We start from the raw sequence: 26,506 nt of genomic DNA, 5'->3' as shown, positions 1-26,506 counted from the left end.
AGGAATGTGCTCCTGAATTCTGTGTGAATCTGCATTACTTCAGGGATGTTTCCAATGTATCCTTCAACTTAGAATTTGGAACACCTGCGATGGATGTGTGTTCAACTTGCCTAAACCTGAAAGCGATGAAAAGAATCAAGATCCCACAGACTGGGACAAGCTGCGTACAGAAGTTAAAGTTCATCTTACTCAAACCAAAGCTTACTACAGCCTCATGAAATTAACATGAAGACCACACTGTGACACTGTTGTTTGATTGTCAGAAAAACCTCCCTTTACCTAAGGTTGCTGATCAAGCTGCCTGTTACTGCAGCTGTACTACTATAACTTTACTATTGTGAATCACATCCTACCTGGAGGAAGACTTGGACCAAATAATGTGTTCTGTTACGCATGGATGGAAGACCAAAAAGCAAAAAGCTCTAATGAGAGGAGAGCCTCTGCTCTGTACCATTGCATACAAAATGTGTGCTTGGAAAATGTGAAAGTACTCCAATTTTTCTCAGATGGCTGTGCAGGGCAGAACAGAAAAAGGACCATGATCGGGATGATTTCAAAATGGTTTCATACCTATGCTCCAGCTTCTTTCCATGTTAAGACAAACTTCCCTGAGTCCGGACACTACTATATTCCAGCTGATAGGGTTTTCGGGAATATAGAGAAGGAAGTACAGAAGGTCGATGAAATAATAAAGTCTGAAGACCAAGATGTGGTAAAACATTTTGGAACTGTATGAGATATGGGCAGGGAATGGTTTCCTTATGATTGGAGGGCAGAAATCAACAATGTCATGAAAAATTCTTCAGTATTGTCTTTCCAATTATCTACGTACAAAAGAATATTCTTCACGCAAGAAAGAGAATCCATTCTTGTCAGAGCGGAAAGCACCTATCATGGCCATCTCGAGGTATTGCAAAATGTTTTAAAGAAAGGAAAGACTTTTACATGCATGTCGCTGAAGAGATCCCGCATTGGAATTTCTGTTTCAGCAGCAAAAATCGAGGATGGGAAGATGCTACTGAAAAACACACTTTGGGGATCATGGAGGATGTCCCCGATTTGTCATATTACAAAGGTATAGTGGATGGAGAGATAGGAAATTTACAAGATGAACTCCCAGATGCTGCTTGCGAACCACTTTTCAGAGGCGGGTTCTGATGTTAGTACACAGTTTGATTAAAGTGATCCATAGTGTGTAACACATAGTTGGACTAAAAGAGCTTGCAAACAGTATTCAAAAGTTGTGAAGAACTGTTCACTGTGCAATTATCACTATCACTAGTAAATTTGAAATAATATCAAAACCAAACTGGTATTTAAAGATTATTTTTTAAATGATTTGTATGCCTAATATAAAATCTAAATTTCTATAGATTCATTACAACTAATTTCATGAACCAGTCTGTGAATATTGAACGAAAGTAAAACAAATAATATTAAAATTGTTCTCTCTTTTTTTTAACGGTTATTCCACTATACATTTTTCTTGTTTTTCTCAATACTATAAATTATACCTCTGCCATGTTTTGCACTGGAGCCTCTTGTGTATTGTAAAGACTTGGCACCTTAATGATCGTGGCCTGGGCGGGCTATGTAATGAATGATATTGTGACACAGATTCAACAGTAGGTCATCCACTGTGAGATGCTGATTACCCTGAACTCACCCACACATGCCATAACTAAGTCGATTGTTTTCTGTGGTGGTTGTGTCCAGTCATCACTGAGGGAAATGTGTCCCCCCTAGGAAATATTTTTACCACGTGTACACGGCTAACAGTGTGTTGTTCCTCCTTGTTTGCTTGCATTCTAATGACTGGATGGTGGATATAATACCACTAGTGGAGTTCATCTTATGTGCAGCGCATCACACGATGTGTAATGTCCCATCTGAAAGTTGACAATGGGTTTGGTGAACTAGCTTTCATCCCACGGAACAAAACTGGACACCACCTTACTTATACAATCATGTATGTTCATTCTGTTGTTGACTGGCCGTTATAAGATAATGATGCTTATTTTTAATTGATAGAAATTATTATCTAACAATTATGCTCATCTTTTCACTACTTTGCCAATCACTTTACTCACAACATTTTCTGAAAAACTTTGCATTTATTATCACACAAAAACAGGCTACAGAAGTCCTCCACATTTACCTGGTATGCAACACAAATGAAGAAATACATTATTTCCAAATCATTCATTAATATTGCACAGATACAGAGGTGACTAATGATCAACAGAGCAACCACAATTGTTATTCATCAAAACGAATACTATTCTTAATGAACATAATCTTTTCAGAGCTTTATTACAGAGTGTGTAATATAAAATAAAGGGAAATAAAATATTTCACATTTATTTTCTGTGGTGTTTTCAAATTCTATATTGTGATTACATTATGAGAATGTAGAACATTTCTTGAACAATATTTACAGGTAAATCATTGGTATTATTTTGTTACCCTCACTGTACACACTTGACATGTCTTTTCAGAAAACCTTCAACAAAATCCACAGTTTCATATTTACAATATGCACAGCTTTCAGACAATATAACACCCTTCAGTGATGCTGCTTTCATAAAAAAATGCACAAAAATAAATTACTAGGTGATCATCATCTCACATAAAATTTCTGTGGTGGAGTGATGATAGACAAAAGTTCCATCATAGTTAATTATGTTTAAATAACATTCATTCTGTGTCTTCTGTTACTTTGACTTCTTTGCTGTACAGTAAACACACTGTGCTTGTGCTATTGGGCTAGGATACAGAAGACTGTCCTAGCATTTAAAGCTCATGAAAAAAAAAAAAAACCACAAACACATTATTACTGCAATAGCCTAGGTAGGAACGAATACTGATCTTGTTTATTTACATTATAAAATTAGAGTTGGAGTGTGTGTATGCTGTCATTGTCATTATGGTAATCATACAGGTGCTAATAAAATATCATTATGATCAATGAATTTACATCTGTATATACTAATTCTGTTGAAATCATACTGTACTGGTATTCAAAAGTCACAGACAAACGAGTGTGATAAATAGCTGTACGTAAATCTAGTAATTTAAATTTCTATAAATATTTTATTTTTCTTGGTAAAAATACAGAATCATCTGCCTCTGTGGTGTAGTGGTTAGTGTGATTAGCTGCCACCCCCGGAGGCCCGGGTTAGATTCCTGGCTCTGTCAAGAAATTTGTAAAGTGGTACGAGGGCTGGAACGAGGTCCACTGAGTAGAAGTGGGTTCGATTCCCACCACAGCCATCCCGGAAGTGGTTTTCCATGGTTTCCCACTTCTCCTTCAGGAAAATGCCGGGATGATACCTAACTTAAGACCACGGGCGCTTCCTTCCCTCTTCCTTGCCTATCCTTTCCAATCTTTCCATCCCCCACCAAGGCCCCTATTCAGCATAGCAGGTGAGGCCGCCTGGGTGAGGTACTGATCATTCTCCCCAGTTGTATCCCCCAACCCAATGTCTCATGCTCTAGGACACTGCCCTTGAGGCGGTAGAGGTGGGATCCCTTGATGAGTCCGAGGAAAAAACCAACCCTGGAGAGTAAGCAGATTAAGAAAGAAAGAAAGAAAGAAAGAAAGAAAGAAAGAAAGAAAGCAAGCAAAATACAAAATTCTTGTATAAAGATTAAAGAAGAATCTTTTAGCATGGTACAGTACATACTAATGTATATTTTCTGTTATTACTTTTATTATCAATGATATCCAATATATAAGAGAAATGAATATGGATTACATAGAGGGAAGTGGTCTGACCATACTAGCTTCAGGCCATACAGTAAGCAGCATCTATGAGAAAGATGAAAGCATATATTAAGTTATACTTAGTCAAAGGACTTGCTATTACCAGTCAAAAATAAATATCTGCAATAATTTAAATTTTCAGTAATAAAATCCTTATCAGTATCAATTCAGAGTCAAAATTATAAGTTTAAAGCCAATTTAAGCAATATGGCAGATATAAAACATTTATATTTATCAGCACAAGTGTCTGCAAATTACACAGTATTTTTATTTAGCATCATTTTTAAAAGCAGCTGTTGTACAACAATTTTGCACCTAGTGCTAGATGGATGGAGTGCTGTAAGTAGGGTTATGATCACAGCATTTAGCAGTTTTCATAAAGTAATCCTTAAAAAAAAAAAACACCTGAATATCCTACCACAAACAAGACTTTCTCAGGAGGGCTCCTTGGTACACACTTACGTGTAATCATTTGTTAAGAAAGAAGCCATACTTTTCAGTGTAGACTCAGTTGAGGCAAACCTAAAGCTTTTTGCCTGTCGAACACTAAATATAATACCTCTAACACTGTAACATACATGTAAAAAAATAAACTATTGAACAAGGAATGACCTATTTTGTTCTTGAAGGAACATAATCAAATTCCATCAAATCACACTTTTTTCAGGTAGTGAAAATAGTTCAGAAATGTAGAAATAATTCTGTTTATACCCTTTAATCCTTGAAAGTTAGAACTTATCTTAATGAAGTGCTCCAGTAGTAAGTCTTCTCTGATGATCTCTAATTTTTTGTTCCTCCACTTTCAAATATTTTGGAGGACTCTTAATGTTGGTATTATTTTGGTCTTTTCCAAAGGTTATTTTGAGACCTATCCTCTCTGCTGGCTTCAGCAGTTCAAAGGACGGCTCCTTGGCTTCCTCCCATGTCTCGCTAGTAAGTCCATGGCGTCCATGAAAGCTAAACATTTGATTTTGATACCCTTGTTTACCGATCCCAATCAAATTCCACCACTGGTTGTCGTATCCGATTCTCTGACTACCTTCTCCAAGGCACAACTGAACAGTATGGGAGACAGTCCTTCACCCTGTCGGACACCAGTTTTGCTCTCGAAATGAACCGAAAATTCTCCCATGAATTTGACTTTATTATTATTATTATCATTATTATTATTATTATTTTTTGCTAGTTGCTTTACGTTGCACCGACACAGATAGGTCTTATGGTGACTATGGGACAGGGAAGGGCTAGGAGTGGGAAGGAAGCGGCCGTGGCCTTAATTAAGGTACAACACCAGCATTTGCCTGTTGTGAAAATGGGAAACCGCAGAAAACCATCTTCAGGGCTGCCGACAGTGGGGTTTGAACCTACTATCTCCCGAATACTGGATACTGGCCGCACTTAAGCGACTGCAGCTATCGAGCTCGGTATTATTATTATTATTATTATTATTATTATTATTATTATTATTATTGTGTACAGTATTAGGGAGTAAATGTAAGTTAATGATTGTTGAAATAAATGTATGAAATTGTATTAGAGAGTATCTTGTAAGACATTAGCAAGAGTTATCAGAAAGTAATCTTACACTCTAATCAAATGGGGGGGGGGGAAAAAGACTGAATATCCTCAAATTTGCTCAGGTTGCCTCCATGGCACACACTTAAACATCACTTTATCGTGAAAACTGTAAAAGCAGTTAGTGGACATAAAACCAATAGCATTACTATTATCATAATCATTTTACTTATAAAAATATGTCCATGGATTTTTTGCTTTTGTAAATTTGACATCAAGCTTGGAGAGTGTTAGTGGAGGAACAGAGGCAGGCAATCAAGCAAGTATGAAAAAGTTCTGGGAAGAAAAGGAGAAGAAAATGACTGTACCATAGTCTTAGGTTTCAAGGGGTCTATATTTGGTCAAATTCTTTAATTTAAAAAAATTAATAACAAAGCTAAGGCAATTCAACGTAGCTGACATCAACCGGAGCTTGACATAATGGAAAGTTACCGACAAACTAGTCAGCTGGACTCATGGCCAATGACCATTACACCACCTGGCACTCTTTGTTGGACTAGTAAGGAGAGAGTACGTACTACAGGAGCATTTCGTTGAGAAAAGTTCTAACTTTCAACTATCAAAGGGTATAAACAGAATTTAAACAAATGTTCTTATTTTTCTAAACAATTTTCATTGATAGAATTTGATGATTTTCTTTAACCCTGACGTCGACCTTCATATGTTGTATAGACCTCCTTTTCTGCACATGCTGCCGACGACCATGCGTGGTATAGACCTCTGTAGGCCTAACTTCATTTTGTTATACCTGTAAAGTTATCGAGATGAAAATTGTATATATATTTGAAGGTGAAGATCTCTGCCTTGTATTTATAAATCAGCCAAAATCAGTCTCTCTCTCTTTTTCTTTCTAAAATATTTGACAGTCTGACCTTTTTCCACTTGAGAGCATATAGGCTTAAATTTCTGCTTGCAGTCTAGCAGATGTATATTGCATAACAGAATGTTTACTTATGTAGATTGATAGTATAAATCACCATTTCTTTACTTATATGAATGTTACATCATCTAGTGAGAATTCCTATAATTCTTTCAACACCTTGAAACCTCTTATGACTCATAATTACTTGACTTGCTGTCACTATATTGTGTAGCACAGTGCATTATGAATGATAGAGAAGTTTTAATAATCAGATGCTAACAGCACTACACCAGACTGAACTGAGCAAAGTGAGAGTAGACGCATAACATAAGGAATGGAAGGGCATGGTCAACGCAGCCAAGTAATGGACGACAAAACACGTCAAATTATATGCCCTTTTTCTCATGAACTAATCATACTATTAACCTGGCATTTTTGCTAAATGAATCTTTGAACTACTGTTCCCTGTTCTTCCACTCATAGTTCCCAAGACAACACCCTAGTTTTCATTGCATTGAGAAACAACCCAGGCAAATACAAGAACATCACTTTCATTCCGTACATTCATTCTGTTCTCCATTACTACATTATAAGGTAAATATAAAGTTAATGAATGTAAACTACATTCTTTTGAATCTCTACTGTAAACATTTGAAAATAATCTAAGTTAAACTGTTGTAACAGTGAATTTTTAAAGAGATCGCTGTATTTTCTCATTGTTCACATCTGAATCTCCTCCGTCCATTGGCATACAAATGATCTTCGCTGAGGGTTTAAAGAACAAAAATGTCATTCTTTGTTTAATAGTGTGTATATTGTTTATAGGTATGTTATACTGTTAAAGGTGTTATATTTAGTGTTCAACAGACTGGAATGCTTTAGGGTTGTGTTAGATATAATCAGGAAAATAGACTGTCTCTCAAAAGTGGATCTTTCATTCCTTTTCTATCTTGTCCTACCCTAGCTCACCTGTTGTTGCAATGACTGAAAATTATCCTTATTTTAATAACATGGTGGCTTTTCAAGTGCATTTTCCTTTTGATTAGTCATATTTCAATTAATTATTTTATGATTGCTTAGGTGATTCAATTAAAGTATGACTTTAAGATATAATACATAATCATAACATTCTATGTGCTTGCACATAAAATACCTTTCATATTTATAATAGCATCTATAGAACTTGTTTCAAAATACATACAATGACTTGCCAAGTGAATGTGGAAGACCTTTCCCACCACTCATTTACTTCTTTTACACTGCACTATTTGTAACTAATGAAACCTTCTTCAGGCTGCCATAACACAAAATAGTACAAATATTCCTCTTGTCTATCAATAAATCCTACAACAGGAATTTAATTGAAGGAAGACTCATAAGAAGACAGGACGGTAAGTGCTACACCAGTAAGGACAAAGAAGAATGAAGGCATCACAATTACAAATCTACTGTAATTTTTTAACTCCCAAAACCCAAGGCACTGCAAGAGAAGAAGTTTGATGAATCTGAAAAACTAAACTTATGTTGATCTATAATATTATTCTTTTGATTTTTCTGCAAAAACCCAACCATCTGTAAGATAAAAGAACCAAGTCTACAATTATCTTTAATATATATTATGTCTAATACAAAGTTCTGTTTACATTATCTAAATCTGATATATATAAATATATCTTGTATTAACATCAAAGATCTTCAGAAGATACAATACAAAGTCATAAACAGAGAAGCTCAGGAACAATTATTTTAATGAAAGGAACATCCATCAGAAATCAGAGCTCAAAACTACAACAAAATTATTATGGCCCTTTTACTTTCATTAACACAATACATAAAAAATTAAAATATCCTTCTTTAGGCCATACAAGTACCTGAATCTTATGAAGATGGCATTCGTTACTAGCAAGAATGAGGTACTATATACAGTTAAATCATCTTTAGTGCAGTATAAAAAAGGTTTTATAAATATTCTTCAATAAATTAAAATGTTATCTGATGAAAAATCACAGAGAAAATAGGAAATGCGCAGATAAATCATCATTATGTCCCTCTAAGTCAGTTATAAAAAAACACTCAAGGGAAATACAAAATACTATCTAAATTCATGTAGAAAAATCTTATTTTGACCACATATCCCTGAATATTTTCTACAATATAAATTAAAATAATAAATATACAGTAGTAGGTAAGCATTCTGACTTCAACAAACCTCAAGCTTTGCGTATTTTATACATCACATATTAAAACTTTAAATACAGTCATGTTCCAGATTGAAAACAGAAATGCAACTGGGACAAAAACGTGTTGTCATTGCTTTTGGTAACAGTATATTATTTAAATAGCAACAATATTCCATATCTTTGTATTGCAGTCTTGTCCAACAGAAACCAAGGTCTCATCATCCAGCCACGCAAGACGAGTGATCTGACTCTGAGGATGGGCATCTGAAAGAAAATGAACACATGTACTATGGATTTTCACCAGAAATACTTATATCTTTTAGAAGTTCAGTCATACAAAAACAAAACGCACAATAAAGTTAAATGAACTAGGGAAATGAGAAATCAGAATCATGCCCTGCTGTCATACAGAAAGATAATAATAATAATAATGGCTTTACATTCTACTAACTAATGCCAAGGTGCCAGAATCTTGTTCCACAGGAGTTCTTTAACATGCCGGTTAATCTACCGACACAAGGCTGATGTACGTAAGCATGTCAATAAGTATCTGCAATTTTGCTCTAATTGTCTAAGTTGGCTCTATGGCGTTGTGTGCTCACCAGCCACAAGATGGCACCATTGCCTATGTTTGCGGTAGGTTTCAGTGTTAATCAGATCAGCTTGCGCTGTTGCAATGTAAAGATGGCCGCACCACTCTCTGTTTGCACCAAGGAAGAACAGCATTCTGTAATCCGTTTTTTGTGGTCTGAGGGTGTACCAGGAGCGGAAATTCACGGAAGACTTTCAGTTCAATATGGCACAATGTTTTGCCACAGCGGAGTGTTTACCAGTGGATTGAACAGTTCAAAAGGGGTTGCACAAGTGTGAAGGATGAGAAAAGATCCAGGCGTCTATCTGCTTTCGTAACTGATGCCAATATTGAACAAGTGCATGATATGATCCTTAATGGTTATGAATTTCATGTTTTTGGTCCGTATTGAACTGAGAATAATATATAAGTAATAATAATAACAACGTACACGTTTCCACCTTTTCAATACTAAAATATATTCACAAAATTATAAATTACACGGTACTAGTTTCGACCCATCTAGGGGTCATCATCAGCCGTATTGGAGCAAAGATCACTTTTGGCGAAATCCTAAGAAAATATTATTTTAAAGAATAACAAGTGAAATGAGATGTTATTATGGTAATAGTTAATAATACACCCCATTTATACTTTATTCTTTGTTAAAAACCTCTTAGTATGTATATTCCTTGTATTATTAACTATTACAATAATAACATCTCATTTCACTTGTTATTCTTTAAAATAACATTTTCTTAGGATTTCGCCAAAAGTGATCTTTGCTCCAATACGGCTGATGATGACCCCTAGATGGGTCGAAACTAGTACCGTGTAATTTATAATTTTGTGAATATATTTTAGTATTGAAAAGGTGGAAATGTTTACGTTGTTATTATTATTATTACTTATATATTATGATATGATCCTGCATAACAGATGAGTGACTGTTCTATGAATTTCCCGTGGTCTTACAACTGGAGCAAATTGGTGCCAGAATTATTGGTTTCACCTCAGACAGAAGTCAGTCTAATAAAAAAAGTGTGGAAATGTTTAGGAATAAATAGAAAACAAGGGAAGGTCATGCGCTCTATTTCTAATCCTACTGATTCTAGTAGGAGACTTTGGGCCTTTTCAGATGCTGTACATATAATAAAGTGCATCAGAAATAATTTCCATGACAAAAGGCAAGTCTATTACAATAATGAAGGTGTGGAGTGTATATTCTATCGACAGGGTTTAGAAATTGATAACCACTATAAATTTGCAGGTTGGAAGTTTGCCACAAGCTAACGTCTGCACATATACACCCCACTTGATTTCAGTGGATGAACGTGAGCCTTGCTTTTCAGTTATTTAGTAATTCTGTTGCAAATGGCATAAAGCAAAATTTTCCATGTATGAAGAATATACGAGTCATGCCAAAGATAAGTCATGATAACTATTTTTTCCCCTCATATTTGCACGATGATACTATACAAAGGTCTTATATCCTGGAAAGCATGACACTCATAGTATACGGACACAACACGAAATGGCAGTGTTGAACAGGGCGATGGGACTGCAGTAGTCAGTCAGGCACTGTGCAGAATGGATGTGACAAGGCAAGAAACGCGCGCACATAAAACTGGCTGTTTGCTGGGGATGCAATGCCAAAGAATATCATAGAGAACTTGTAAGTGCCCATTGGTTGAGACAAGACCTACGCCTCAAAGAATATGGAAGGTGGTGCTCCTTACCTCATAAAGGGCAAAGGAGTTATCCTATTCAACAAACATATGGCAAACAGATGGGTGCCAAGTCGTGAGAGATCACTGAACAGTGAATGGAGAGATTCAGTCAAAATCATTGCTAACCTATATCCAATTTGGGCATTACCAGGCAGGTCTCAGGATGGCAATCACAATCACTGTTGCCACAGTGAGATAAAAGAACTTGGGTGCTTGGAAATATGGTAATGTCCTTCGAATGCCCACCATCACTGTATTCCGACCTTGATCGCTGATGCCTCGAAAGAATGTCAATATAAAGTATATGAGGAAGAACAAGATCTAGCACTCAATGGATCCCGCAAGCGGATAGATATGATAGCCATTCAAACAGGCTCAACTCATGGTTTTATAATTGACCCTACAATTACTACCGAGGCCTCTAAAACCAAACTAGCACATGTTCATAAAGAGACGAGCGACACCTTCAAACCTACAATTCCATTTTGGTGGCTGTTAAGGGTTCTGTTGCTATTTTGAGGCATCAAGACATATAGAAATCTCATTTACCTTCTAATTAATGACTACTGTAATTTATGTTTGGAATGCATTGCCTACAAGGCAACCTCTATCTAGGGAAAGCTGAATAACACATGCTGTTGATACCATTATGTAGCATCACTTAATGAAAACTGCTAAGATTTTGCTTTATATTTTGAAGAGACCTCATATATGCAGAAAATACACACACTTATTTACCTTCAAAATAGTATTAAATAATAAATTCAAAAGATCTGCTGCCTAAGAATTCTAAGGCAAAACTAATGGAATATCAATTAGGAAATATTTTTCAACTAAACTACTAATGCTTACATCTAGTTGTTTTGACACAGTTAACTGTTGATGTTTCCGTAAAAATAATTTACTTTACATAAAACATGCAGTAACATACTTATTTTCTGTGTAACATTATGTATAAATAATGCATGTAACATGTATAGTTTAATTTACATGACCAACCATTAGGGTTGCCGATAGTTCATCTCCTAATTTTATGTCATAAGTAATAAAGTTTCAATACAGAGATAGCTTTACTTACTTTTGATTATGGTATGCTTGGCAGGATTCTGTACACTCCATATAATGATTGTGGTGTCCAGGCTTCCACTAGCAACCAGCGTAGAGTTGGGAGACCAAGCAACACTGTTCACTCGTGCATTATGAAATCCCCATTCTTTGTTGTGAGCCAACTATAAATAAAAGTTTTTTTAATTACAATATTAACTAAATATTTTATAACTTATATTTTATAACTTATAGTGCAGAGTAAATCTCTATAAATAAACATTATAATGTCAGGTAGAAGCTTACAAAATATGCTTTCTCATTCTCTGTATTTCACAACTTTCACCAGTTTGCAACTATAGTTAATTTCACTCTTCCTTGGAGTCAACCTTCCAACTTTTCCAGCTTCAGAGTGTTCACTTCTAAATACCATAATTCATCTATAATGCAAATTCCCAAGAACTTTAAATCAGGAGCTTGGGACCTTGTGGTAACATACCCACAATATGTGTGTGTGTGAAATCAGTTAGCCTGTGTGGCTTTGTAATTAACTGGACCAAGGACCAGAAACTAGTGGGTAGGGTTGAATTTTAACCTCCTTATCTTCTCAATTGTATTCCTGAGTCTGAGGGCATTCCACTTCAGGCCTCGTGGACCAACCAGTAGGGGAGCTATAAAGTAAACCCACAGACCAGTGCAGTAGCATACCAGTTCGAGGGAGAGTAAATTAAACATTCAGTGAGCATAACCTCAATGCCCATGACTGTTTAAGGCATCAAGTCTATATTGTCTGACACATTGTTCAGGCGGTTTGAGTCCCGTTGATGGAAAAAAAAAAAAAAAAAGGCACCATCAGAATGTTGGTTTTTAGGGTAGGAGAGGTGGCGGTATACAATTTCTAATGACCAGATTGCACGTCAAAAGCCTGGATTTAATACCAAACCTCTCTGTGGTGTTCGTGTGGAGTTGGTGGCGATTTGTCCTTCAGATGGAGACGTTAAGCCTTGAGCAGACCCCTTCATGTTATTCGACAGGAGTGGCTAGACCAAGCTCGATAGCTGCAGTCGCTTAAGTGCGGCCAGTATCCAGTATTCAGGAGATAGTAGGTTCGAACCCCACTGTCGGCAGCCCTGAAAATGGTTTTCTGTAGCTTCCCGTTTTCACACCAGGCAAATGCTGGTGCTGTACCTTAATTAAGGCCACGGTCGCTTCCTTCCCACTCCTAGCCCTTCCCTGTCCCATCATCGCATAAGACCTATCTGTGTCGGTGCGACATAAAGCAACTAGCAAAAAAAAAAAAAACACACACACACACACAAAAAAAGGAGTGGCTAGGTTCCAACACTGAGTTTCATCCTCTCCCTACCTCATTATCATCATCCCTCATTCAGACATGCAGGTCACATAGAAAGACCTGCACCAGGGAAGCCGTATATGTCCTTGGACACTCCCGGCATGATAAATATCATTAGATGAATAAAATAAAGAATATCAGCTTAAGGAAGTGGTTCACACATATGTACAGTTATAGTACGCAAAGCTTTTCTTGAGCCCTAGTTCCTATTCAGCACTATGGAGCTCAGGGCTCAAGAAAAAGTTTGCGTAATATATAGTAGACTCATTAGCCAAGGCAATAGTTTCCAACAGCAAAAACCGAAACACTTTCAAAGAGGTGTGCTCAAGTTTCCTGAAATTTTTAGTTCCAATAACTACAGTACAGTGAACTACCTCTCACATGTAAAATTTTATGTAGTCCAGTTTCTTATACAAACATCCAGACATCCAGTACATCCAAGCTAGTCCCAAAAAAGGATTTCAATAATTTGTCACTCTATCAACAAGAGAAACACAGGTATTTGGAGTAATGGCTGTTGTCATGGAAACTATAAAATTGCTTTGTAGGTGATCCCTTTGTCGGCCTGTGGTGGATGATTTATGAACTAAAATGACTGAATAGTCCAGGCCTCACAAGGAACACCATCCTCATGTGGAAGATCAGTTATTCAGTTACTCAGGGATGGAAAAATTAGTATGGGTCTCGTGAGACCTACTGCACAGTGTATGGTTAAGGTGCAAGACTAAGGGTCGATGGACATTGTTCAGATGCCTGTTGGACAAAGCGGCTACCCATTATTTCACAAGTCTAGTAAGACGATTGGGTTTGGAAAAAATTCCTATTGTTGTCGAAGTTACAGGCATTAATAAACAAAACTTCAACTAGTTTTGTAAGAATTTGTGTTAAAAATTCAATGGGAAATAAAGTAATCTTTAATTTAAATTGTTCAGCTATTGATGTCGTAGGCAATAATACGCCTTTTTCTTCCTTTAACATAGTTGGATTATTCCTTCTCATGTTAAGCTGGCTGATCCAACCTTTTTCAAAAGTGCTCCAGAGGAACTTCTCGTAAGTGCTAACATTTTCTGAAAAATACTACTATCCAAAGGAGAATTTTACCTAACGTCTTTGGACACCAAACAAAATTAGGTTGGATTCTCACAGGATGTCTTCCAAAAAACTTGCTGCAATCCAAATTTCAATGCCATTTAATCACTGCTAGTGACCAGTCTAACTTGGAAAGATTTTGGAAATTGGAAAACTGTTCTTCAGAGACCCCAAAGTATACAGTTCAGGTGGAAATTTGTGAACAGCTTTTCCAGCAAACTACTACTCGCACTTCTGAGGGCAGATTTGTGGTTCAGCTTCCTGGTATCTTAAACCCACCTGTTTTAATCAAAACTAAACCTCGTGCTCCTAAGGCCCTTTTTGCCATCGAATCTAAATTTAAGAATGACCTCTTTCTTAAACAACAATATTCCCAATTTATGGAAGAGTATGAAGTTCTAGTCCACATGGAGGTGGTAAAAAGAACTGAAGATTCTAGCTTTTCAAATTCAGTATACCTTAATCACCATCCTGTCTGGAAAAATTAAAATTACCGTGAAAAAATTAGAGTAGTATTCAGTGGTTTCACTTTGGATTCTCAAGGCATTTCCTTAAATGATACTCTTCTGACTGGTCCTACAATTCAAGCTGATTTATCTACTATTCTTCTAAATTTTTGTTTGTTTCCTGTTGCGGTGATAGCTGATATTTAGCAAATGTATCGTCAGATTTTAATCGATCCTACAGAACAGGATTTGCAAAGAATTCTTTAGTGTGATGATCCTAGGAAATCGGTGAAGGTCTTTCATTTAAAAACTCTGACTTATGGTTAAAACCTTCCGCCTTCTCAGCTATTAGGACTCTCCAGCATCTTGCTGAATTGGATGGTCATTTGTTTCCTCCAGAAGTAAAACAAACTAAGTTCTTCCTTCTATGTAGATGAAATTTTTATCTTCCTTTTCTTCAGTGTTAGAAGCCACTCAAGTTGCTGAAGGTTTAGTCCAATTGCTTAAGGTTGGTGGATTTCTTTTGCATAAATGGTGTTCTAATTCTAGTGAGTTTGTGACCTCTTTTCCTAATGAGAATCAGGCATTTGATTCTGTGGAATTACCCAACGACGAAACCACTATTAAAGCCCTCAGCTTATATTGGTGTCCTAAAAAGGATTAATTTACCTATATAGTAACATTGTCATCAAAACTTCCCTTAATGAAGCATCAGTTTCTTTCGGAAATCACTAAAAAAATTTATCCTTTGCAATACTTAGCTCCGATAGTATTTATCGTGAAACTTTTTATGCAGGAATTATGGTCCTTGAAAGTTTATTGGGACGAAATTGTACCTCCAACTTTTCTTCAAAAATGGCTTAAGTAAAGAAGTAGTCTTCTTGAAATTTCTGCTGTTTCTATCCCTAGAGTTCTAATTAAGCATTCCCCTGTAGATAATTTAGAACTTCACTTATTTGCCGATAGTTCTGAAAAGACATATGGATGTTGTGCTTGTACTGTTTCGAGAAATGAACCATCTTTTTCTAATCTTATGTCCTCAAAATTCAAGGTAGCTCTCTCTACACAGATTAGAGCTCACTAGCCAACAAATTACTTCGAAATTTGAAAGTTCATACCTTTAAGACTAAGACTTATTGGACCGATTCTACCAGTGGCTCATTGAGTTGCAAAAATTCAGGAACAAACTTCTGTAGATCTGTGGCATTACGTTCCCACTCGTGAAAATCCTGCTGATGTAAATTTGAGAGGATGTACTCCTAAAACATTAGCAAGCTTTGGATTATATTGCCATGGTCCTTCTTGGCTCATCCAGTCACAGTCTCAATGGCCAACTCATCCTAATTTGGAGGTTGTTAAGGCAACAGAAGTCCGTAAAACAGTAATTGCTGTACATATCACTATGGAAACTTATCCATTGCTTCAAAAATTTTCTACATTTCACAAATTTGTGCGAGTAATGGCCTACATAGTAAGATGGAAGTTTTTTGTGTTGGACCAGCCTTTGAAGCCATAACCATTTCTAACTACTGTTGAATTAAGAGAAGCTATTACCAGGATTATTTCTATGACAACAGGAAACTTTTCCTGATGAATTTTGATCTCTTAGCAAGGGTCTTCACTTGGTCAAGAGTAGCAAGCTTTTGTCTTTGTCCCCTTATCCTGATAAGGACAAAATGTTAAAGGTATGGGGCAGACTTTCTTCTTCTACTTTGCCAAGGCATTCTATTATTTTGCCTTCTAAGCATCATGTCACTAAAAGTTAATCATAAGGCAATTTCATTATAAAAATTTGCACGCTAGTGCCTGCACTTTGTTTTACATTATCCGGGAGGGTGACTTTGTACTCCTTCGAGAACCCAGCCCTCCTCTAGTTTGGCAACTTGGGAGAGTTGTCCAACATTTTGCAGGACACGAGAAAAGGATTCGGGTTGTTAAGGTCCGCACAAGTAATGGAGTCTTTATTAGACCTATTACTTCTGTTTGTCCTCTTCCTCTTGATCTTTCATGATTGATTTTTAATCTCTTTCTGTGAGTCCTGGAAGAATTACTTTTGCTCATCTTTCTGCTCTCCCCCCAGTATGGTTCATGCTTTACAGGAACGTACTCGTAGTTTGATGATAAATTTATATTCACGTTTTTTAAATCTCGGTACATCTCGTTTTTGATACACATCGTTATTTGTTGATGTTAATCTTACCTTGAACTTGCTCCCAATTCAAGTAGCTCTTCAATCTGGAAGAGTAAAGTTCACCCTTAGCGTGTGTTCATGTCACAGATTTAATGAAAAATTATTTTCCATGATTTCTTGGCAGGTATGCTGACCCTGAGGTCATTAATTCCTGATTTTCTTATTGGCTACTATCACCTGGACATGTTGATCACGTCATCGGCAACTTTTATGCTGATTGGTACCAATGTTGTAACCTTTCGCCGCTGTCTTCCCTTTGATTGGTTATTCCTTTTAATTTATTATTTAATCTTTTCTAAATTATTTATTGAATGTAATTACTAATATTCCTTCAGGACCCTAATTCAGATTTTTTCTGTATTTTTTTAAATTCTGTTATTATTCTCTGTAGTAACTTGTTAGTTTTCGGGCGCTACTTTTCGTCTTCTGCATCTAGAACATTCTATCTCTCTACAAAATGATAGCAAACTTGCTAGCTTGCATTCAGCCATCAGAAGGTCAACCACTTGCCAGTGCATACTTATACTCTCGCTGCAGCTCTGAGCGACGCTGACATGTCAAGATAACAGCTGGAATAAACTTCAGTTGCCATCTCCGTGGCAGAGTTTTTCACGTTCAACGCAGAAACACATCAGATGGCAGTTGGAATTCTGCATTTAACGACTATTTATACGTCTGCCTTTCTTCGCATTCGCCAGTAGCATTCAGTTCTCATGGCTCTTCCTTTTAAAATATTGCTGACGACTGGTTCGTCTAGCTGCCGGTGAAGACCTGTTCACATGGTTTCTTTTCTTCTGCTAGTCATCGAAATTTTATGGCTGAAGGCTCTAAATGCTGCCATTTGGTTTTTTAACTATTTTATTGGAATTTATTTTTCTCCCTGGAGGAGCGCTACAAATTACGGAAAGTCTCTTCTTTCAAGACCCTGCCATCTAGTTAAATAGTCTCTTTGAACTTTCGTCAACCAATTTTTTCCTTTATTTACATTTAACGTTTTCTTGTGATCTTTAATTCACTTTAATATTTTCTTGTTATTAAAAGTTTTGTAACTTAAATTATGGTTTGACATTGGTCAGCCTGCAATGTAGTTTACATGGTTTTCTTTTGGCTTCTGCTGAATTTTTCTAGTTTCAATAAGACATCAGTCTTATTTACATTTAATATTCAATATGCAGTACCCGTGGCTGTTTGGCTCAAGGTCATGCACTTCGTTTCATTTCAAGATTGTAAAATTTTGACTTCTTTTAATGTGATTATTTATTCTTAATATTATTACAATACATTATGTAACTACTGTTCCTTACAATCCGCTTTTCTGTTCTCTCTTTATCCCCAAAAACTTAACGATTCGTAAGTTTTCTCTAAGCACATTTGGAAAGTGGTGCAGTTAGCAGGCCAGCTCAGCTCGCAGAGAGAACGTCACTGAAAATCTAGAGAAATCTGAGGCTGCGTTCAATAATGTTGTAACGAGGAGAGTTGGCCGTGCTGTTAAGGGCGTGCAGCTGTGAGCTTACATCCAGGAGATAGTGGGTTCAAATCACACTGTTGGCAGCCCTAAAGATGGTTTTCTGTGGTTTCCCATAATCACACCATGCAAATGCTGGGGCTGTACCTTAATTCAGGCCACAGCCAATTCCTTCCCACTCCTAGACCTTTCCTGTCCTATTGTCGGCATAAGAACTATCTGTGTCGGTAAGACGTAAAGCAGACCTGTAAAGAAAGGTGTTTTACAAGGTTTGCAGCTCTCCATCTTTCCTCGAGTGACAGCTCTTCACATACCATTGAACCATCGAACTATTACCATTTAAGTGAAAGATCATTGGATTGATCCAATAAAACTGATAAAAGCTCACTTAATTTAGGCAAGAAAACCCAACCACTGAGGAATATTTGCAGGCAATGATGAATTAACTATATGTTGTCAAACAAAATACAGATTGCCCAGCAGAAATACGAAAGATAGCCATGCTTAAAAGAAGATGGAACAAGACTTGCAACTGTAAGAAAATCAAGTTCAATTGCAAATGAAACTAGACACTGTATTGTTCCATGAAGCAAAAGACAGTGAAGCATTAAGGAGTATGAGGGAAGAGATGGAGAGTTTGAGGGAGATAATTAGAGGACAGGAAGGAAAGTAGGCCTCCCTCAAATAAAGTACAGGATATAGTAAGTGTAAAAGAGGGATGGGAAGGAAAGGGGGGAATTGTAGAACACACGTGGTCTAATGTTTTAAGGGGAAGGAGATTGCAGGCTAAGGGCTGTATTCAGGATCAGAATTCATGACGGGTGTCTGTGAGAAAACGGCACGAGTCATTGCAGGTAGAACAACCGAGGGAAGATGAGAAACATAGAACTGTTGCTGAGAAGTGTGAAGTTGGAGGAAGGGAAAAGGTAGGAAAGGGAAATGTGGAGTAGTGGAAAGGAAAAGACAGGTGAAACAGGGTCATGGGATGGAGAAAAGGGAGGAGGAAGTAGCTTCTGCAGCTGTCGGGAAAGATAGGACTGACCAGGAGGGGAGGGGATCAAATGAGGTAGGTAGGATTGACGCTCCGGTCATGAGGGATTCCACTGTTGGACTTGCAGGGAAAGTGTGTGGAGGAAAGGGACGAGGGTAGAGTGTTATCCAGGAATTAGGTTAAGGCAGATGTTGAGGAAATTAGCAGGGAAGGAGGAGAGAAAGGAGAAGGCGGTAGTGTTTCACGTTGGTACTAACAATGTAAGAAAACCAGGTATAATTACCAACATAGTTGGGGGGGTGTTTGATCTCGTAAATGCAGCACGGGCGTTTAAGGAAGCAGAGATTGTTATCAGTGGAATACTGTGTAGGAGGGATATTGACTGGAAGGTGATTGGGGATTTAAATGAGACTACGGAGTGGGTATGTGGGAAACTGGGAGTGAGATTTCTAGATCCTAATGGGTGGGTAGGAGATAAGGATCTGTGCTCAGATGGCCTTCACTTAAACTGCAGTGGTACATATAAGTTAGGAAATTTGTATAGAAGGGTTATAGGGAGGTACATTCAGGGAAACGGGGTGGACTAGGGAGCGGTGATAAGGAAACTGGGAACTGGAAGTCAACTAGGGATGACATAAAAATGTTAGAGCTGAACTGTAGAAGTAATGTAAAGAAAGGAATAGAATTAAGTCATTTAAGAGATGTATACTTACCAGACATTATAATAGGAGTTGAATCATGGCTGAGAAATGATATAATGGATGCAGAAATTTTCTCACGGAACTGGAGTGTGTATTGCTGAGATAGGATAGGAATGGTAGTATTCATTCCGGTGAAAAAAGAAATTATAAGCTACGAAAAAGTTAAAGATGACAAACATGAAATTCTAGGTGTAAGGCTCATTTCTAAAGATACAGGCAACTTTCTGTCTCAGTAGTGTACAGACCGGGAAAGGGTAACGCTGACGCTGATTCAGAATTATTTGATAAGATAATCAGCTATGTGGGAAACGATACGGAACGTGATTGTAGTGGGTGATCTCAATTTACCAAATGTCAATTGGGAAGGTAATGCGAACGACAGGAAGCATGACCAACAAATGGCAAATAAGTTAATATGGGAAGGACATCCAATTCAGAAAGTGATGGAACCAACTAGAGGGAAGAATATTCTGGATATGGTGCTGGTAAAACCAGATGAGCTCTATAGAGAAACCGAAGAAATAGGTGGTATTAGTGATCACAAAGCTGTTTTTGTGGTAGTTAAAAATAAATGTGAAAGAAAGGAAGGTATTAAAATTACTATTAGGCAGTGCCATATGGCTGATAAAACAGGCATGAGGGAGTTTTAAAAATAATTATGATCGGTGGAAAACGGTAAATGAAAATATAAACACACTCTGGGACTGGTGTAAAGCAATTGTTGAAAAATATGAAAATAAATTTGTACATTTAAAGGTGGTAAGGAATGGTAAAGACCCACTATATTATAACAGAGAAGTAAAGAGACTAAGAAGGAGGTGCAGGTTGGAAAGAAATAGCGTTAGAAATGGCTGTGGAAGTAAGGAGAAGTTGAAGAACTTACTAGGAAATTCAATCTAGCGAGGAAGTCAGCTAAGGATAATATGATGGCAAGCATAATTGGCGGTCATACAAATCTTAGTGAAAAATGGAAGAGTATATATAGGTATTTTAAGGCAGGAACAGGTTCCAAGGAGGATATTCCAGGAATCGTTAATGAACAAGGGGAGTATGTATGCAAGGGTCTTCAAAAGGCAGAAGTATTTAGTCAGCAGTATGTAAAGATTGTTAGTTACTAGCATAACATCCAGATAGAAGAGGTGACTAATACTAAAGAAGTATTAAAATTTACTTATGACAACAATGACATTTACAGTAAGATACAAAATTTGTAAACTAGAAAAGCAGCTGGAATTCAAAAGGTTTCAGGGGATATACTAAAGACAATGGGTTGGGATACAGTACCCTGTCTGAAGTACTTATTTGATTATTGTTTGCATGAAGTAGTTATACCAAATGAATGGAGAGTGGCTATAGTAGCCTCTGTGCATAAAGAAAAGGGTGATAGACATAAAGCTGAAAATTACTGGCCAGTCAGTTTGACATGCATTGCATGTAAGCTTTGGGGAAGCATTCTTTCTGGTTATATTATAAATATTTGCAAAATCAATAACTGGTTTGACAGAAGGCAGTTTAGGTTTATGAAAGGTTATTCCACTGAAGCTCAACTTGTAGGATTCCAGCAAGACATAGCAGATATTCTGGAATCAGGAGGTCAAATGGACTGTATCGCGATTGACCTATCTAAGGCATTTGATAGGGTAGATCATGGGTGACTACTGGCAAAAATGAGTGCAATTGGACTAGACAAAAGAGTGACTGAATGGGTGGCTATGTTTCTAAAAAACAGAACTCAGAGAATTAGAGTAGGCGAAGCTTTATCTGTCCCTGTAGTAATTAAGAGGGGAATTCCTCAAGGCAGTATTATTGGACTTTTATGTTTTCTTACATATATCAATGATATGTGTAAAGAAGTGGAATCAGAGCTAAGGCTTTTTTCAGATGATGTTATTCTGTACAGAGTAAGTTACAAGATTATGAGCAATGCAAAATGACCTCAATAATGTTGTGAGATGGACAGTAGGCAATGGTATGGTGATAAATGGGGTTAAAAGTCAGGTTGTGAGTTTCACAAATAGGAAAAGTTCTCTCAGTTTTAATTATTGCGTACATGGGGTGAAAGTTCCTTTTGGGGATCATTGTAAGCATCTAGGTGTTAATATAAGGAAAGATCTTCATTGGGGTAATCACATAAATATGATTGTAATTAAAGGGTACCTGGTTATGAGGGTATTTAGGGGTTGTTGTATGGATGTAAAGAAGAGGGCATATAAGTCTCTGGTAAGACTCCAACTAGAGTATGGTTCCAGTGTATGGGACCCTGACTAGGAACATTCTATTCAAGAACTGGAAAAAATCCAAGGAAAAGCAGCTTGATTTGCTCTGGGTGATTTCCGACAAAAGAGTAGCGTTACAAAACTGTCCCAAATTTAGGGGTGGGAAGACTTGGGAGAAAGGAGACGAGCTGCTCAAGTAAGTGGTATGTACACTGAATCAATAACAGTAAATATCCACCTTATTGATACTTAAATTTTGATTTAAGCAAACTAATTAATCATTTATAGTAGATGTTTCGTTCCATTGGGAACATCTTCAGCCATGTTACAATGCTTAGGTGAAATTGTTTGTCCAACCCTTGTCCAACCCTTGTCCCGTTTCCCTACGGGGTCGGGTATGAGGTGAGATGAATTTGTCGTGGCGGTTTTTTATGACCGGATGCCCTTCCTGACGTCAACCTCATCAGAGGAGTTAATGGGAGATGAAATGAATGACGTGATATATGATAGTAGGGAGAGGGTGAAACCCGGTGCCGGCACATAGCCTACTCCTGTCGAATAGCACCAAGGGGTCTGCTCAAGGCTTAACGTCCCCATCCGACGGACGAATCACCATCAACAGCGTCATATGCCCTCACTCCATATGAGCACTGCGGAGAGGTTTGGAATTTAATCCAGGCTTTTGGCACGCAATCTAGTGATTAGAAATTGTATACCACCACCTCCCCTACCCTGCCGGCCAACATTCTGATGGTGAAATTTTTTTTCGACCAACGGGACTCGAACCGGCTAACCTCGGTGTTAGAACGTTTTAGACTTCAGCGCCTTAACGATCATGGCCACCAGGCGGGCTATTTTATCTTCTTAAATATAAGAAGAATACAAATATCAAAAAGATGGATATTTACTGTTATTTATTTTATGTAAATAAGATTTGATACAGGAAATGAAGCTGATTTCTTGCAATAAGTGGTATGTTGTGATCTGCCAGTGGAGAAATGGCGTGGAATTACATCAGTATTACATGTGATAAATATCATTTTTGATCTGGATTGATGATATTTGATTGAAGTAATAACAGTAAGTTATTTTCTAGTTTTAACTGCTAGTCGGGCAACATCATTTTATAGCAATTTTACCACTTGTCTATATCAAACTGTTGCTTTATTCATTTTTCTTATAATAGTAGTCTTCCAAAGTCACTATTGCAAATACTGTAATTTCACCAAATGTTAACTTCCCAGTCATAGCATTTTTTAAAACCAACATTGTACTAGTCTCTTACCATATGTTAATTTTCTTTCAAGTCTCTTCAAGGCTTTTTATAAATTAGTTCATTTTATTTATATGTAAATCAGGTGCCTGATTTTATTTCAAGGTTAAACCCATGGCTGATGATGCCTATATGTAAGGGGTAACATGTACCATTTTAATTAACATGTCAATGTAATTCAACAAAGACAAGATTTATTGTATTGATTAGGTGGCTAAATTTATAAAATAACTTATTGTTATTATTTCAATGACATCAGTAGACGAATAAGTTTGAGTGTTGTCTTTAAAAGTAGGAAAGATCACAATATGAAGATAAAGCTGGAATTCAAGAGGACAAATCGGGGCAAATATCGGGATTGGAATAACTTACCAAGGGAGATGTTCAGTAAATTTCCAATTTCTTTGCAATTATTTCAGAAAAGTCTAGGAAAACAACAGCTAGGGAATCTGCCATCTGGGCGACTGCCCTAAATGCAGATCAGTAGTGACTGATTGATACATAAAATCGTAAGGCTCACATGTCCCTTATTCCCTTATTTGTTTCATACGTGATACGAATGACGAATTATCTACAATCTGTATAAAAATCAGTCTGCAGTGATAAGAATCGAGGGCTTTGAAAAAGAAGCAGCAATCCAGAAAGGAGTGAGGCAACTGCAGTTTTTTGCCCCTCCTTTTCAATGTATACACTGAACAGGCAGTAAAGGAAATCAAAACCTTGAGATTTGCCGATGATATTGTTATTTTATCTGAGACTGCTGAATGGTATGGATGGAGTCTTGGGTAAGGAGTACAAGATGAAAATAAATAAGTCCAAAACAAAAGTAATGGAGTGCAGTCGAAGGAAGGCAGGTGATACAAGAAATATTAAATTAGGAAATGAACTCTTAAAGGAAGTAGATGAACATTGTTACTTGGGTAGTACAATAACGATGGCAGAAGTAAGGAGGACATAAAATGCAGATTAGCACAAGCAAGGAAGAGCTTTGTTAAGAAAAGAAATTTGCTCACTTCAAACATTGATATAGGAATTAGAAAGATTTTTTTGAAGACTTTCGTGTGGAGCGTGGCATTGTATGGAAGTGAAACATGGATGATAACTAGCTCAGAAAGAAAGTGAATAGAAGGTTTTGAAATGTGGTGTTACAGAAGAATGCTGAAGGTAAGATGGATAGATCGACTCACAAATGAAGAGATACTGAATCGAATTGGCGAGAGGAGATTGAATTGGCTAAATTTGACGAGAAGAAGAGATAGAATGATAGGACACATCTTAAGACACCCAGGACTTGTTCAGTTGGTTTTTGAAGGAAGTGTAGGTGGTAAGAACAGTAGGGGTAGACCAAGGTATGAATATGACAAGCAGATTAGAGCGGATGTAGGATGCAATAGTTATATAGAAATGAAAAGGTTAGCACAGGATACAGTGGCATGGGGAGCTGCATCAAACCAGTCTATGGACTGATGACTCAAACCAACAAACTGATTATCCAAAGGATTTTTCCCCTTTGGTGTCTATCTGGTTATCTATCTGTTTTTGTTTCTAAAACTGGAAAACTGCTGGATGTATTTCAACCAAGCTAAGTATTTGGAATCTACTCATTCAGGATTGTCCTATCAGGTGCATATGATGTCAAGGTCATCACATGGAGTTAGGGTTTATAGGAAGATTTTTCTCAAATATCTTTGATAACATTAGGTCTATCAAAAGATTGCACATTACAAATTTTTCTTTGCTGGCGGGACCTAGTGTTTACAGTGCACTAAGTCTTCTGGTATAGGCTACAGCAATTTTGCTACTTTCATTGATCTGTCTGTCTTAACCTTGGCTTTGACAATATGAAAGTGACTGAGGTATGAGCGATGCTAGTAATGCCATTCCTTATGCAGCCAGTCCCTGCTATGAATGGTGTGAAAATGTTGCTCATAGGGTTGGTTGGTGCATGCATTTCAGTGGGCTTGGCAGACTGATATGTAATAGCAACTTCTGGCTCGGTGAGTAAAAGCAACGGGAAACTACCTCACTCCTCATTTCCCTAGTAAGCCTCTTAAGTGATGCCTAGGCCATCTATGACAGCTGAGGATTCAACCAGCCTTAGGGCTGATGACTGTACATACACATACATGTTTTTTCATTTGTTTATGCCATGTACTTATTTTTTGCATCACGGATAATAATGGAGGAGCTTACAAAAATTTTTATTTTTAGTCCAAGACGCGTGTGACACTTGATACACACCACTTTAAGGTGGGTTAATGGGAAGAATGAAGAGCCATTTTACTCTTTTCGATAGAGCAGATAATAAGGAAGGTATCAGGGATGGATTTCTTGAACCTTCAGTCACAGCATCATGCCGGTGGTCAAACAACAATATGCAACTGGGAAATACGGAGAAGAATTTCGCAGGCATTGTAATGTACAATAAATTCAGAAATCATCCTCATTCTGTCTTGATTTTGTTCAGCTTTATCGTATTTAGTTACTGGCACATGCTTTTGGAGAAAATATCAGTTTAACATGCCATATTAAACATATTAAACACGTGAATTGAAATACATAACTTTGCATAAATTCATGAAGGAAACGTGTAATCCATAGCAAATTCCCACGTGAAGAAGGGTACAAATGCTAATCATTTAATTATAATTGAACTACTATTGACTCTTCATAGAGTAAGCAATACCTATATGTGATGTTCTCCAGGAAACCATATCTGAAGTCTCATGACAATATTTTACACTACGTTGGAAAAAGGTGAGAAGCGTGAGAAATATTGATTTTCAGATGTGAGTGCCATCTGTCAGCCTGATCCTTGAACTACATGATGATAGCATTGACAATCATGTCACCATGTGGAAAAGTCTCTAAAAGAACCTTAGAAACAGGCTGTGCAGTCTAACAAAACCATATCTTAAGTCGCAATGGGTATTTAACATTGTCAACTTAAGGTAGGGTTTCTTCAATGATGTTCCTGCATTGCCTTCTTGTACCAAAATTTGAAATAACCAGCTTGTGCACCAAGATAATGTATGGTTACAATTACAGAATT

At 37.1% G+C, this 26,506-nt stretch overlaps 1 protein-coding gene across 1 annotated transcript in view; it reads right to left on the bottom strand.

The window, feature by feature from the left end:
- Positions 1–4,935: 4,935 nt before the first annotated feature.
- flr (actin-interacting protein 1 flr) overlaps positions 4,936–26,506 on the bottom strand; it is a 306,602-nt gene continuing 285,031 nt past the window's right edge. The window contains exons 13-14 of the mRNA XM_067147455.2: positions 11,763–11,913; positions 4,936–8,647 (exon numbers count right to left, since the gene is read on the bottom strand). Of these exons, the coding sequence (XP_067003556.1) occupies positions 8,538–8,647; positions 11,763–11,913 (261 nt within the window). The 3' untranslated portion in view covers positions 4,936–8,537. The remainder of the gene's footprint in view (positions 8,648–11,762; positions 11,914–26,506) is intronic.

Source organism: Anabrus simplex, chromosome 5 (assembly GCF_040414725.1).
Source record: "Anabrus simplex isolate iqAnaSimp1 chromosome 5, ASM4041472v1, whole genome shotgun sequence".
Lineage (NCBI taxonomy): Eukaryota > Metazoa > Arthropoda > Insecta > Orthoptera > Tettigoniidae > Anabrus > Anabrus simplex.
Note: the sequence above shows the minus strand (reverse complement) of the source record. Positions and strands in the feature narration are given on the sequence as shown.